At 45.1% G+C, this 16602-nt stretch overlaps 1 protein-coding gene across 1 annotated transcript in view; it reads left to right on the top strand.

The window, feature by feature from the left end:
* The window catches only part of C4H1orf185 (chromosome 4 C1orf185 homolog), a 33378-nt gene extending 17592 nt beyond the window's left edge, over positions 1 to 15786 (top strand). The window contains exons 4-7 of the mRNA XM_074265973.1: positions 10620 to 10725; positions 11507 to 11636; positions 13100 to 13133; positions 14936 to 15786. Coding sequence (XP_074122074.1) covers positions 10620 to 10725; positions 11507 to 11636; positions 13100 to 13133; positions 14936 to 15576 — 911 coding nt within the window. The 3' untranslated portion in view covers positions 15577 to 15786. The remainder of the gene's footprint in view (positions 1 to 10619; positions 10726 to 11506; positions 11637 to 13099; positions 13134 to 14935) is intronic.
* Positions 15787 to 16602: the final 816 nt, after the last annotated feature.

The raw sequence follows: 16602 nt of genomic DNA, 5'->3' as shown, positions 1-16602 counted from the left end.
AATAATTCAGTTGTCTCTTGATCATTGAAAGATCTATTTGGAATGTATCGATATCCTTTTATATCAATGAATAGTGACAAACCTCAGAGCAGATGGTCTGAGGACCAAAGTCGTGCTTGTGAAATGGCCCACACTGGCCATTTATCTGAAATGGTCTGTCATCACAGTGCAGGGGAAACAACTCTGCTGGGGACCTGCATTACATGATTACCCTCAGGTGGAAAATGAGGTAAAACTAACTTCTCCTAATACTGTATGAAAGATAATGACAAATGCTACCTGTCTTATCACTCCTCCTCTGCTCCCTTTGCTGGATCCTCCTCCAGGTCATACCCTAAGAGCTCTGTCCTGGACCTTCCTCTCCCTCCGTATGATGATGATCAGCTCCCATGGATTTAATTGACATCTCTGTGCTAATGATTCTCAAATCTTATTTAGCTTGTCCAAATCTCTCAGCTAACTTTCAATCTTACATCTCTTTCAGATTTCTCAAACTGAATGTCTAGTAGACATCTTAAACTCAATATGTCTTTTCTTTTCAAATCTTCTGTTCCCATTTAGAGATCTAAGCCTTCTGTTACAGTTAACTATCTTAGTTAGTTTAGGATTCAGAAAATATGACACACTCCCAAGATGCTCTCTGCTGTGGATGCAAATTAATTTGATCTAGAATAAAAGATAGGCTAAGAGCAAGTTCAATGTTCTCCACTCATCTACCTTACATTCCTGTTGCTTTTACACATCTGTCAATAGCAAAACCCCAGAGCCCCTGTAGCTTATGCGTCTCCTTACTTGACCCCAAAATTCATCTATTTTATTTTTAGTGATTGCCTATATCTTTTATTAAGAAATTTTCCCCTAGACATAAAAATATTCATTGTTCAGTCATTTGTGATTCTTTGTGATCCCCATTGAGTTTTCCAGTTAGAGATACTGGTTTGCCATTTTCTTCTCTACTCATTTTACAGACGAGAAAACTGAGGCAAACAGGGTCATAGCTAGGAAGTGTCTGAGGCCAGATTTGAACTCAGGAAGAAGGCCTGATACACTCTCCACTGTGCTACCCAACTGGCTCCAAATCATAAAGTTCACAGCTTAAGTGGGGAGACAACATGCAAACAAACTATTTACAAATGATATACACTCTCCCAAATTGTGGATGATCACAAAGGAAAGGCCCTAAAATTATAGGGGATTAGGAACGACTTCCTTAGGAGGTGGGATTTTATTTGGGACTTGAAGGAAGCCAAGAACTCTAGAAGGTAGCCATGAAGAAGGAAGGTATTCCAGACATGGGGGACAGCCAGCTAAAATGCCCAAAGTTAGACAATGGCATGTCTTGGGCAAGGACATTGGATTGAGGATAGGAGTTAGGTGCAAGAAGAACGGGAAAGCACAAAAGCCCAGGCTACAGAAACAGAAACTCTTGTATTGGTTGGCTCCTAAAGGCAATAGGGACTCACTGGAGTTTATAGAGTAGGGTCAGGGAGAGTGGGATGACAGATCTGTGCACTTTGGCAGCTAAGTGGAGATGGACTAGAGTCAAGATTAGGTTTTATAGCTGAAGAACCTGAGGTAAACACCCTTGGCCAGAATGATACCGCTAATAAGTAACTGAGGCTGAGTTTGAACTCAAGCCTTACTATCTATTCCTAGCTGCCTTTGATCAGCAACAGTGATTAAAATAAAACCACCTGTGCCCCTTAAACTCTTCATTCTCTCTCCAGGACTTTATAATCCCTAGAAATGTTTGTTATATTCTATTTGTTTACCACAGCTTCAGTATATAACCAAGAAGATTTGTCGTTAACAAATGATATTGGGTGAAAAATGTGTTACTCAGGGGCAAAAGATAACTAGTAGGCAGTATGATACTGGTGTGGGCTGCATGCAGGAGTGTGCTCTATATGATAGCTCTATACAAATAACTCCTGACCTTCATTCCCTGGCTCGATCTTGTACAACCACTTCCTTATGCCTCAGGAAGAGAAGTTTTTGTGCCTGGAAGAGGGCCTGGCACTCCTGATTCAGCTCGGTACTGAGAGGGACGTCGCCCCACCCCTGTAACTCACCATGGCAGCAATGCCAGCCCAGTCCTCAGTCTACCTTTTGACCCCAAACTCTCTCATTCATTCTCTGTCCTGGCCTGGGCCATGTCACCAGGATTGGGGCAATGCATTTCCCATCCTCAGTGCAGCTCAAACACATGCCAGGCCTCTTTCTGGCATCAGAAACCCCAGAGTCGGATGCCCAGAGTCTTTGGCTTCTTGATCTCATGGCTGGCATGGAAGCTCGGCCCTTCCAATGCTATCTCTTCCTCTGTCCCTGGCCCCAGAGAGGATGAGGGCAGAAGGAGAGGAAAATAGGGAAGTTTGCTATTGATTCCTCCATCATCCACTGTTACACTTACCTCTATCAGCAAGGGTGAAATGCCATTTTGGAAAAGAATAGGATCATTGCAGTGCCAGTAATTGAGGGAAAATGGAAAATGGCCAGTACCCTCTTGCCTAAAAACAACCCATTCTCCCCCATCCTCAAAGAACCCTCACTTAATCTGTCCATTCTTTTTTTTTTTCCTTTTTTTCTTGAAATTTTTTATTTTCAAAACATATGCAAGGGTAATTTTTCACCATTGACCCTGGCAAAATCTTGTGTTCCAATTCTTCTTCCCCTTCCCCCACTCCCTCCCCCAGGTGGCAAGTAATCCGATATATGTTAAACATGGTAAAGATATATGTAAATCCAAAGTAGACATATATATTTATACAATTATTTTGCTGCACAAGAAGAGTCACCTAATCTGTCCATTCTTACAGTTCTCGTCACATCTCTCTCTTCCCTCTTGCAGTAAAACTTGAGAAGTTGTCTCTACTCCTTTTCCATCCCTTATTAATTCTGTATAATCTGACTGCTGACCTCAACATTCATCTGAACCTGCTTTCTCCAAAGCTCCCAAAGCTGCTCCCCTCCCTGCTCCCCCCTAGTTCCCCTCTTCCTAAGTTTCCTCTCACAGTCAAGAAGGCGACTCTAACCCCAACTTCTCAGAATCCTGGGCTCACAAACTAGGGGTTACTCTTGACTCCTTTTTCTCCCTAACCTGCTCATCCATCCCCCATATACAGTCAGTTGCCAAGCCCTGTTGCTTGTGCCCTCGTGCTAGCCCCTTCTTTCCTCTGACAGGCCCCCACCCAACCTGGTGCCCTCATGGCCTCCCTCCTGAACTGCCACAACAGCTGCCGGGGCGCCGGGTCTCTGCCTGCTTCACTCCGTCCTCCCTTCACAGGTCATCTTCCCCCAGCAAAAGTCTCACAGTAGGCATCTTCCTCACCATTCCGCCATCTCTGGTGGCCTCTGATCCACCTCCAGGATCAAATATAAAAACTATCATTTGGCTTTTAAAGTCATTTATAACCTGGTCCCTTCTTCCCTTTACAATCTGTTTACATTTTACTCTGTATTTTCGGGAACCCAGCAACATCACCCTCCTTGCTCTTCCTCCTTCATTTGTTTGAACTGGTGGTCCTTCGTGCCTGGATATCTCTCCCTCTCCCTTTCCAATCCCTATTCTTCCTTTCCTTCTATTTACCTCCCCCCATCTCTTTCTGTCTCTTTCTGTGTGTGTGTCTGTCTCTGTCTCCCTTTCTCTCTTTCCTCTCCCCTCTCTGTCTTTCTGTTTCTCTCCCTCTTCCTTTCCCTTTCTATCCTCTCTCTTCCTCTTTCCTCTCATCTCCTCCTCCTGGTTTCTTTTCAGTCTCAGGCCCAGTACCCCATTCAGTAAGAAGTCTTTCCCTCTTCAGCTATCCCCAATTAGTCTGCCCACACAATTGTCCATATGTTGCCTCCTGCATTAGACCATGAGCTCCCTGGGGCAGTTCTGTTTGCAGCACTATAGAAGTGTGAGCCATAATAACAATATTTTTATTAATATATTACATATATATTTATTATGTGTACATCATATATACATGTCTGTATATATGCATATATATCCATAAAGTGCTTAGTGCAATGCCTGGCATGCTGCTTATTGTAAGTGTTTATTGGCTTGATTCAGTCTCCCAGCTAGATCTATAGCAGGGCCTGGACTATGTAGATACCCATTAGTGGCCCCAAAGGTTAGCTTGGGACCCTCCCTCCTGCTGGGCCAATGTATGGTCCATCAAGTTATCTTGGATATGTGGGGTACACAAGGGTTTAAACCCCCAACACCTCGTGGATGAGGAAGCTTCATATGAACAATATGAAGAGATACCCAGGAGGCCAGACTGGAAGGATGGCAGCAGAGAGGAAGGTGGCCATCCTTCTGGCCACCTGAGCCCGGGGAGGGCAGAGTGATGGGCTGTGATACGCAGCACCTCCCGTCTTAACCCCACCCTCACTTCTGGCACCTTGAGCATGGCACACAGGTCACTGGGCACCGGACCTGCCTCCCTGAATAATCTTATGCAGCTCCTACACTGCAGGTTCCTCAATACTCCCACGATGGGATGTCCAGGCTGGTCGGTGCAAAGGTTCTGCTACGACACCCATCAATATGGTCTCGGTGACCTTATCCTGAAAGCTGTTAACTAGTCCTCCTGAAGTGAGGGGCTGCTTGGTTCTCAGTGAAATATTGACCAGGGCGCCAAAAAATATGAGCAAATACAGTTCCCCGTCCTGCCAGAGCACAAAATCCATCATAATGGACTCCTGAGCATCTAGTGCAGGTCAGCTAGGAACCTTTCAAGTCCACCCGGGAGGAGTTCTCCAAAATAAATGGCACTGCCTCTGGGGCAGTGGGACCCAATAGGGAGGGGAGGCCCCTCGCTCTCTAGCTATTTCTCCCGTCCTCTGAGGAGCCGCAGGAGCTTTGGGCTGGGGAAATGATGTGATGGGACAGCAAGAGGGAATGGTAGTGATGATCCAAGTGAAAGGGACAAAGAGACATCCAGGAGTGGGACAGCTCCTTGCTGGGCTGGGCGCCCATTCTACCCACCTTGCACTAACAAGGGGAAGCTGTGGCCGGACTGCCGGGAAAGCCGAAGCAACAATTATAACAAAATCTAATTCCCACTGGCTTCTCCATTCCATGCTCTTGGGTTGTTCTGAGCCATAAACCTTGAGTCCAGAATTAATTCATTCGCACCTGATGACCAACGCCATAGAAAGTATGAATCAACCCCACTGTGGGAACTGTGTTGTTTACGCTCTTTTGCCTGGTCAAGGAAGTGTTCAAATTGCATTTGGCCTAGAATTCTCGAATTCAGAGCAAACCTATGTCTAGGGTAGGGAGAGGGACTTAGTTTCAGGGTCTAAGAGACGGTGGATGTGAAGCTATTTGGTAGATGCTCCTGGTTTATTATTCTGCTTTGTCTCCCTGTTATTAAGTATTGGCTGTTTGCTCAAAAATTTGAAATTATGTAAAAATTCTGCATGCGGTATTGTAGCCCGCTGTCTGTCTATGTGAGAAACCACCTTCATTAAGCAAGGAAGTTGCCCTCACTAAAATAGAGCATCTTCTTCAAGAGCCAGGAGGTACCAGCAGATGGGGGCTCGGAGCTAAATTCTGATAAAAAAAAAAAAAAAAAAAAAAAAAAAAAAAAAGATTCACAGCTCTACATGGGTCCTGGTCCACAAGGGCCAAAACCCATAGAAAGAAGGTCTGAGAGGTGTAAAAGGTGGATGCGTCTACACCAGTGGGGATACACAAACCTTGTGAGTGGACAGGCCAAGAAGCAGCTAACAGTGACACCTGCTGGCAAAGCCAAGAGAACAAGAGTCTCCCCTTTGCCTGCTCTGCAAGTCCTGGGACTTGATTTCTGGCGCAGTCTGGCCTGGGCTAAGTGGCCCCTTCCAAATGTTCTCAAGTAAACTCAACAGCTTGGGAGAGTGAGCCCTGGGAAGCCCAAGCCAGCGTAGACCAAGTCAGTGGGTCTCTGCTCCTCTGGGCCTCCTGCTGCTGTGGGCCTCCCGCTGCTGTGGGCCTCCCGCTGCTGTGGGCCTCCCGCTGCTGTGGGCCTCCCGCTCCTGTGGGCCTCCCGCTGCTGTGGGCCTCCCGCTGCTGTGGGCCTCCCGCTGCTGTGGGCCTCCCGCTGCTGTGGGCCTCCCGCTCCTCTGGGCCTCCCGCTCCTGTGGGCCTCCCGCTCCTCTGGGCCTCCCGCTCCTCTGGGCCTCCCGCTCCTCTGGGCCTCCCGCTCCTGTGGGCCTCCCGCTCCTCTGGGCCTCCCGCTCCTCTGGGCCTCCCGTTCCTCTGGGCCTCCCGCTCCTCTGGGCCTCCCGCTCCTCTGGGCCTCCCACTCCTCTGGGCCTCCCATTCCTGTGGGCCTCCCGCTCCTCTGGGCCTCCTGCTGCTGTGGGCCTCCCGCTCCTCTGGGCCTCCCGCTGCTGTGGGCCTCCCGCTCCTCTGGGCCTCCCGCTGCTGTGGGCCTCCCGCTCCTCTGGGCCTCCCGCTCCTGTGGGCCTCCCGCTCCTCTGGGCCTCCCGCTCCTCTGGGCCTCCCACTCCTCTGGGCCTCCCGCTCCTGTGGGCCTCCCGCTCCTCTGGGCCTCCCGTTCCTCTGGGCCTCCCGCTCCTCTGGGCCTCCTGCTCCTCTGGGCCTCCCGCTCCTCTGGGCCTCCTGCTCCTCTGGGCCTCCCGCTCCTGTGGGCCTCCCGCTCCTCTGGGCCTCCTGCTCCTCTGGGCCTCCCGCTCCTCTGGGCCTCCCGCTGCTGTGGGCCTCCCGCTGCTGTGGGCCTCCCGCTCCTCTGGGCCTCCCGCTCCTGTGGGCCTCCCGCTCCTCTGGGCCTCCCGCTCCTCTGGGCCTCCCGCTCCTGTGGGCCTCCCGCTCCTGTGGGCCTCCCGCTCCTCTGGGCCTCCCGTTCCTCTGGGCCTCCCGCTCCTCTGGGCCTCCCGCTCCTCTGGGCCTCCCACTCCTCTGGGCCTCCCATTCCTGTGGGCCTCCCGCTCCTCTGGGCCTCCCGCTGCTGTGGGCCTCCCGCTCCTCTGGGCCTCCCGCTGCTGTGGGCCTCCCGCTCCTGTGGGCCTCCCGCTGCTGTGGGCCTCCCGCTCCTCTGGGCCTCCCGCTCCTGTGGGCCTCCCGCTCCTCTGGGCCTCCCGCTCCTCTGGGCCTCCCGCTCCTCTGGGCCTCCCGTTCCTCTGGGCCTCCCGCTCCTCTGGGCCTCCCGCTCCTCTGGGCCTCCCACTCCTCTGGGCCTCCCATTCCTGTGGGCCTCCCGCTCCTCTGGGCCTCCCGCTCCTCTGGGCCTCCTGCTCCTCTGGGCCTCCCGCTCCTCTGGGCCTCCTGCTGCTGTGGGCCTCCCGCTCCTGTGGGCCTCCTGCTCCTGTGGGTCTGGATCGGCCCAATTTGCCTGCAAATGAGCCTTCTCCAGCTGGCCCAAGGCAGCACTCCCACCATGGAAGCTACCCACAGAAGGGATTGTCCTTATATGGCAGTCGGGGTTAGGTGGACATGGTTAATGGGTAAAGTGAACCAAACACAAGTTGCGCTGACAAACCGAGACCTGTTAAAGACCTTATCTTAAAAAGGCCACGATCTCCCACTGCATCGAGTTGTCCTGGCTATACCTGGTCGTAACCCAGAGGGCTCTGCAGGGGAAAGTAAGACTGCGACTTTACCCAGCCTCCCTCCCTTAGATCCAACTCACCTGCAGGTATCACCTTCCCCATGGCGCTCTTCAAGCATGGAGGACAAATAACCACAGCGATAATGAGAAAAACACATGTACTGGGCCACGCGGGACTGTGCAGCAGTAGCAGCAGCAGAGCAATGGGGGGAAGTGGAGGCTTCTGGTGGAATTTGCTTAGGTTTTAGTATGTGATCTGTGCCAGGGAGGTCAGTCAAGAAAAGGAAGCTGGTGGGCTTGCAGGCCAGGGTGGGGGGGTGGCCAAAACTGCTGCTTGTCTCCACTTTTAGACACCTTTAGGTGTCTCCACCTCCCAGGGCCACACATCCCTACCAAGGCTCATAGTAGCTGCTGGTACATACACAATGAGCCGGACTTCAAAAAATTTGCATTTCTCCATTTTTGAAATGCAGCTGCTGGCCCCTCAGACGTCAGTGATTGCATCATCATCTCTGCGGTTACTTCAGCTCCCCGGATCTTGCCACGGAATCTTGCCACAGATCCTGGATTAGGGAGATAGGGCACTGCTGCTACCCAGAATTACAGCATGGCTTCCTCCACCCTCAGTGTTCGCTGGGGAAGGGTTGAACAAGTCGGCCACATTTATTAAGGGCATGCTAAGGGCTGAGGAGAACAAAGAGAAAGCTTTTGTCTATCTGTGCCTTTTATGTGTACTTAGTTTCTGTTCAGTAGGAAAAAGGCTTTCCAACACCCCACAATGTCGGCAGGAAAATAGCCCTTGACTACCTGGGCAGGTTTTGAATTAGGGTTCAGAGACCTCCAATACCCATCATCCAGCATGTCTAAAAGGAGCCTCATGAGATTTGGATGCCATCTATTATTATCTCATAGAGACTCTGGTAATTGATGTACTTTCACAAGTTAACCGCCAGGTGGCACTGACAGCTATTTACTGGGGAGTCCACAGTCACCCTGGGTTTCTGCATACCCGGATGAGTAAAAGTGCTGTATAATCTCTCTGGGGACCAAAAGCTCTCTATGACTTGTCCCTTAACTCTGCCTCTCCGCATAAGGTGGGAGGGACTAATTTTCTTTTTTGAATTCTTAGTGTTGTAGTTTCCCCCAGTTACATGTAAAAACAACATTTGTTTTTAAAAGTTTGAGTTCCAGATTCTCTCCTCCTTCCCCTCTCCCCACCCTCTCACTGAGAAGATAAACTATTTGATACACATGTCGTATAGGGACTCATTTTCAGGGGGAATCATCTGCCCATTTCAATTAGCTCTGAGCCCCCACACACTTGCCAAGCCCACTTCCTTCAGAAGAAGCCATATTTCAGGAAGGAACAGTTACTAATTAGTGACTTTAGTGTCACGGCACCAGTTCTACACAAAAGGAGACAAGAGTATCAAAAACAAAAAAAGAAGTGTCACCTCTCCACAGTCTATCAATCAGGGATTTCTTAAAGGCCTCCTATGGACCGGGCACTGTGCTAGGCCCCAGGGGCTACAGATGCAAATACAATGAACAGTCCCTATTCTGAGAGAACTGAAAGTCTTACAGAAGAGACAGCTAGTGCTTCTAATGGTTATATAACATAAAAAGGATAAATGCAAAGCAATCAACTATAAAATAAGTGGGGAGGAGGAGAGGAACTTGCAGCGAGATCCGTAGAAGTGCCAAACACAGGGAACAGCATGTACAAAGACGTAGACTTGAGAGACACAGTGTACCATGGGAGGGAGAGAGGGGACCATTGTGACTTTGATCTCAAGAGTACAGGAGGGTGAGTGATATTTAATGAGGCAGAAAGGGAAAGCCGAGGCCACGTTGTAAAGGGTTTTAAGAGGGCACAAGAGCCAGAGGACACAATGCTTATAAAGACATCTCCTGAAACTGTGATGGACTTGGTGTGGTGATTTAAGGCAATTTAGATTTAGGATGGAAAATGCCATCTTCATCCAGAGAGAGAACTATGGACATTGAATGTGAATCAAAATGTAGTAATTTTCACCGTTTTTTGTTTGTTTGGTTAGTTTTTTTCTCATTTTTTTTTCTCTTTTGGTCTGATTTTTCTTGTACAACATGACAAATATGGAAATATATTTAAAAGAATTGCACGGATTTAATATATATCAGATTACTTGCTGTCTTGGGGAGGGGGGGCAGTAAGAGGGAAGGAGAAAAATTTGAAACACAAAATCTTACAAAAATGAATGTTGAAAACTCTCTTTACATGTATTTGGAAAAATAAAATACTATTGAAAAAAAATTTTAAAAGACATCTGAGCAGCTGCTTTCTCCTGGAAGTCTCTCTGCACCCCCGCCCCCATCTCCCACAAACATAGACTGGCTCTAGACCCAGAAGTTATAGTCAGCACACAATCTGAGCAAGCACTGAGTACAATCACACAAACCCCATAGGATCACACACACACACACACACACACACACCCTCTCCTTGTCAGTGGCCATCTGTTCTCTGCTGAAGAAACTCCTTGGCTGCCAGGCAGCTTCACTCAGTGGGCCGGCACCTCTCCTCCTCACCCCCTCACCGGGTCCACCCTAGTCTTGGACATGTCCACCTCCTCTGACACTCAGTCACTTATTCAGGAAAGGAAGCACAAAATAGGAAAGGGAGTGTGTGATTACAGTAAACACTTAATAAATGCATTATAACTCAACATCAAACTCTAACCTTTGTACACAAACTTGGTTTGTTGTATGGCCTAAACTGATGTTCCTTTTTTCCTTTTGAACTCAAACACCAAATAAAATGAGCATTTCCATATACATAGGAGAAGAGAGAGATTTGTACGTGAGATATAGCATTATATACAGCTTTTCTATTTTACTATAACATTAATGCAGTGTTCAAATTCAATTCAAATAAATTCAAAATCAAATCTATTGATTATTTCCAATTTATCCTGTCTAGATCGTGTTTGTGTATGGTTCTCTGCATGTTGAAGGCTTCACCTCATTCAGTCATTCTAATTCATCTGAGAATGTGTCAATGTATGCATAAAAATAATCTTTTTTTTTTTTGCTGTCTAGATTTTCTGCATCACTTATCATCCCTTCTTGGGATTGGGGTTGGTGTTATTGCAGTGGCTTTCATTGTTCTGTCAATCGTGGTCGGCATCCTATTTTACAAACGGAGGTATAGTAGAAGCTTCTGTTTATGTGTTTTATTTAGTGCATGAGTTTCAAATGGCATGTATTTCATGATCTGGGTCTTTTAAAAGACTAAAGCATAAAGTCAGATCTAAATAGTTAGAGAAATAATTAATTGTTTAATTTTTAATAGCTATTTAATTGCTCATGGATAGGCTGAGCCAATATAATAAAAATGACAATGCTAACTGTTAATTTACTTATTCAGTGCCATGACAATTAAATTACCAAAGGACTGCTTAGAGCTGGGGAAAAAAATAACAAAATTCATCTGAAGGAACAAAAAGTCAAGAATATCAATTTTTTTAAATGAAAAAGGAGGGCTTAGCAAGTACTTGATCTCTGACTATTCTATAAAGCCATAATCATCAAAATAATTTGATACTTGTTAAGGAATAGAGAGGTTGATCAATAGAAGAGGTGCACAAAATTATAGAAACAAACAAGCATAGTATCCCAGTGTTTGATAAACCCCAAAACAACTTGACAGAAACTGGTAGGAATACTAGAAAAAAGTATAGCAGAAATTAGATGAATATCTTACACCATATACCTATATATGTGTGTATATATATATATATAGATATATATATACACACACACACACACACACACACAATACACCAACTCTAAGTGGATACACTTGAGGTATAGAATCACTTCAGTTTTTATGTACAGAATAAGCATTAGACTATTGTTTTTTTTTAATCAGTTAATTGATCATCTATTGTATATAAAAATGATATCCTTTCTAAAACATCTTTCAGGGAGCTATTTCAGGTTTCCAGAGTTACAGTAGTTGATAGAAAAAGTCGGGGAAAATCATCCAGTACCATAACGGATCCACATTCCCATGGTCTTTCTTTATCTCGATGTTTTCATTCTAGTGGATTACAGGTAGGGCCCACGGGTTTCATTTTATCAAATAACTATGGAAATGGCTTTATTATAATATTCATGTGAAATGATTGCCTCCCCTCTTTATTCCCTTGTTGTTTTGACGCATGGTCACTATTCTCATATTCTCATATATTGCCCCCAAAGTCAAAGTCATACAAAACCCTGAAGATCAGTTTCACTTTTCTCCATTGCCTCCCACCTCAGGGACCCTGGCATTTCAGTTGCCCCCAGAACTCCACTTGGGTGTGTAGGAGACTTTTGGGCAACATGATGATATAAGCTTCTTGTGAGTAGGGATTGTTTCCATCTCTGTAAGTGTACCCACATTTAAAGGCTCTTCCCACCCAGAAGGAAGGAGATTTATTCTCTGCAGAGTAGACCTGGGGAGGGAGAGGCTGTTGGCAAGGATGCAACCCAGGTTTCTTGTTCAGGCCTTGTTCAATTAGAAATCCCCAAGGATCATTGTGGGATTCTTTATAGAAAGTTACAGAAACTTCAGCGAGGTGGATCCCAGCTCAGTCTGAGGAAGAACTTTCTGCCAGAAGTCTCTAGGGAAGACCTGGGTCTTATTGGGGCCTATAAAAATAGAGCAGAGGACACCCTGGAAGGCCCTGGGATTGAGCTGATATACAGTCCTTAGAGCTCTTTGGCATTTACAATGTAGATTTTGTGATGAAATCATTTCTTTTTTTGTTTGTTTGATTTTGGTGGAAGGCGGTCAGGGTTAAGTGACTTGTCCAGGGCCCCACAGCTACTAAGTGTCTGAGGCTGGATTTGAACTCAGACCCTCGTGACTTCAGAGCTGGTGCTCTACCCACTACAGTGCCATCTGGCTGTCCCTGATGTCATATCACCTAAGAGAAGTCCTTTAATTCCCTTGTTTTGTTTTTAATTTTTTATTCTTAAAATGTTCATTTCTTCATTGGTCAAAGAGAAAGAAAGGTCACATTTTTCTGCCATTCCCTCTTACATATAAATAATAGCAAGCAAATCTGATGGAAATATGGTGGGCACCTGGGAAAATTGGGCCACGGGAGTTTACTCCCTCAGCTTGCTTGGGAAAGGCCAGAGCACTGACGTTTGTGAGAGAAAGCCCTGAGTTCAAATCCAGCTGCGTGAGTCCCTCTGTTTGTTTAGGACTCACGGGCTTGCAACAGCCTTTAAATTCCCTTCCAGTGTCAGGTCTCTGAGCCTCCTGCTTTGCTGACCAATCTGTGTCCTGGGATCTCTGTGCGCTCCCTCTCCACTGAGCTCTGGACAGACAGACTAGGGAGTAGGCCAAGCTTGCCTTCCCATTAAAGAAGCATCCTGTGATAACTGACATTGTAAGCCTTTCCAGCATGGGTCTCACTGTTGCACATGAAGACACCATATAAATAAAATCAAATCATTGTATTCATGAATTTGAAGGGTTTTTTCAGTTTGGAAAGTAACAAATAATATTTTATTTTTTGTCATAGGCTGCAAGAGATAAAGAATTAGGACTTCAAGAAGGTACTTGAGAAAAAAACTCCTATGTACTGAGACACTTTCTAATTTGTATTTTGTTGTGTCCATGTCTTAGAACTGGATGAGGCTGTAAATTCTTTGAAGGCAAGGGGTGTGTCATGTCCCATCATGATATTCCTCTGTGTCTTACACAGTATATTCCTTACCATAAATGCATAAGAAATGTTTGTTATGGAAGTGAGATGATAAAGGATAATAGAGCACTTTAGAGGATGGTAACAAAAGAAAGTGAAGGCGAGTGTCATCCACTGGACCCTAGAGATTTTTTTCAGATGCTCCCCCATTGGGAAACAGCTGAATCAAGTGGGGATTGATTGTCTTAACTCCTATGTTTAAGGAACCATTTACCAGGGAGGGGATAGTACCTAAGATCAAACCAGTTTAGAATAATGCCTGATGTATAGTAAGTGCTTAATAAATGCTTATTATAGATTTTTATCAAATTATATTATCAAATGCTTATTATTGGTTGGTTGATGTGGTTGTGAGACAGGAGTAGAGTTCGGGGAGAGAGCTTGGTTGAGGGCAGGAGTGCTATCATGCAATATCCATGGAGGTTAGCCAGGCTCTATATCTCTTCTATGTGTCCCCACTTTGGTGAAAGGGGACCTTCACTAATGCTTCTCTCAGTCCAGGGTTATGGTATGTATCCACGTCTGTTAGGAGCCATAATTGAGAAAGTGAGTGATAATGAAAGTCATAGACAAAGCCAGCTTGAAGGTTTTTTATATCCAAATTGTACCAACTGAGCTGTCCCTCTAAATCCTGTTCCCTATCAAAGGTGACCAGCCCATGAGCATCATCCATGGCAATGAAGTGTCAACTAAGCCAATCTTAGGTTCCATTCATTCATCTTAACCCAATTGTAAATTTCAAAAAATAAAATTTATGAAATTTAACTGCATATTGGCAGTATATTTTCAACTCACTATATGGAAGATGTTATTTTTTTTTTCATTAAGCAACCTTTAAGCTGTTAGACAATCCAGAGTTAAGTACAGTGTCTTGCACATAGTAAGTATTCAATAAATGAGACCTATGACAAAATAAAATGTTTGTTACTTTCCAAACTGAAAAAAAAAACCTTCAAATTTATGTACACAATGATTTGATTTGATTTAATTTAGTTATGGTGTCTTCATAGGCAATGGTGAGATCACAATAAATAAACAAAGAAATAGATAAATGAATGAATGGACTTGATAGAAAAAAAAAAGATGCTATGGGATGTTAGGATTATAAGGTGAGAACTCAGGTTGTCTAAACAATTCTCTAGCTCAGAGTTCACACCTTTAGGAGTTTACATCTTTTCTCACAGAGAAAAGATTATACAGAAAAGAGATCTCCTCCCAGAGAAGGATTCCAATTGAGAGACGACAAGAACTTTACATTTTGGCGCCCAACATGGGGCAAAGACTTATTCTGAGCCCTTCAGAGGAGCTAGCCTGGACCTTCACAATAGGATTCTTAAGTGTTTGAGGTAGGGGGAAGGATGAGAAGGGATTCCCATCCCACACCTAAGTAGCTTGATTATAATCTTTTGTTGCTGAGTTTAATTTTGCTTAAAACAATCTTCTCAATTGAACATGAAAGCCTAAAGAATTCCCCACCTTCCTGGGTGGAATAGAGGGAGTACTTAAGGCAGGATGAGTAGGGAGGTGAGACTACTGGGGTTGTTGACTCCAAACTGAAAAAATCTTCTAATTCCTTTGCTCATATAATTAAATCAGAACTTGATTCTCAAATATGGGATGTTGATGCTCAATCTTCAATGTCATTTTTTATAGCTCTTCAAAAAAGTAAGCGAAGGGATTTGGGCTTTGTGATGACCTCCATAACTTCAGACACCTCGGACAATGGGAGGAGCATGACTCCAGACCGGAGTTCCCTGTCATCATCCTTATCACTGATTTCTTTTTATAGCCAAAGCTTAGAACTCTCTAGGGACTGGTTTTCTGATGAAGAGGGCTCCTCAATGAAGAGCAGCCTCATGGACAGAGTGCAAGTGTACCTAGACACCATGGATACTTCTGAAAACCTTGAACAATTTCAGTGTGGCATGACAGTCAGTGAGGACCAAAAACATCTCCTCTTGGAAAAGGCAAATCAACAGAAAATGCAGGTGCCTCAAGCAGTTTCTATCCCTCTTAAAGTTTCTTCTGGCATCCCATGTCCACCTGTATCAAAGAATAACCCCTCCAAAGTTTCCAATAGTGTCCCACAACAATCATACACTGATGCCTCAAATGTTTCTTTTGTCATCTTGTGTCCACCACAATTAAAGGCTAATGCTTTAAAAACTACTTCTAACATGCTGGATCCACCAAAACCAAGGGATCACCCCTCCAGAGCTTCTACTAGTATTGTACTACAATCAGTCCGTAATGTCTCAAAAGCTGCTTCTGAACCTCAATTGAGCAAAACATAAATGGAAATTCTCACTTCTGAGCCGAAGTAGATCCAGACCAAGGAAGAGCTCGTTTTAAGTCTGTGGCTCAAAATGGACCTTCTGAAAATAATTAGACAGAGCCTCCTTACCCTGGATCGTACAACCTAAAACCGTGCCTCCAATGTATAGAACAAGCATCCCAGCACAGATTTAGCTTACTTGTGAATAAACTATATTTAATTATCAGCACCTTATTGTATTTCAATATTTCTCTGCTTTATATTTATGAGAGGAATTTCTATATATACTTCTCTGAATTATGTACGTAACATTGACTCCTGTCCCTAAGGAAGCTCTATAAAATATAACCCACCATTCATAGTTTCTCTGCACTTAAAAGAAAGATATGAAATAATTTATGTTCTAATGATGACCTGGCAGTTGAGCTCCCAGTCAACACTAGGAAAAGTCACTCTTCTCTTTCTGACTCCTCATGCTATAAAAAGATACCATAGGAACATAAGCACAGGGTCAATCACAGGTGCTTATGTGAAAGAATATTAAATCTAGAAAATAGATTCTTTCAGTGAATTTTTAAAAACATACAATTAAAGATAAGGCAGGAATGAGTGTTTCAGTTCTTTGTAACTGATTTATGTGTCTCAGTGCTCTACTACTGAGCAACACACACCTTCCAATTTGTCCATTTAGAAGTCATCTCTGATAATCTTAAAGAAAGGAACTGCAGGTGAGGCTGTTACCGGCTGTTACCAAGGGACAATGACACTTTTCTCTTCTCCTCTCCTCCTCCTCTCTATTACCTATCTGATAATATTACTCTGTCCTTTTAATGAAGGACTGATCTCATATTAGTTTCCTCTTTTTCCAAACTGGGAGGAACTACAAATCCCAGGGGATTTGTGAACAGCCAAGCCCTTGACTCAATGAATATAGTTTCTAAAGAGCCCAGCTAGTTCAGAGCATGGGATTGAGGAGAGTTGATTTTGTTAGCCCCTGAAACTTTAGGCAGCTATCAATTCAATTCAATAAATGTTTATTAAGCAC

Source organism: Sminthopsis crassicaudata, chromosome 4, assembly GCF_048593235.1.
Source record: "Sminthopsis crassicaudata isolate SCR6 chromosome 4, ASM4859323v1, whole genome shotgun sequence".
Taxonomy (NCBI): Eukaryota; Metazoa; Chordata; class Mammalia; order Dasyuromorphia; family Dasyuridae; genus Sminthopsis; species Sminthopsis crassicaudata.
This window is presented reverse-complemented; position numbering and strand designations above follow the sequence as displayed.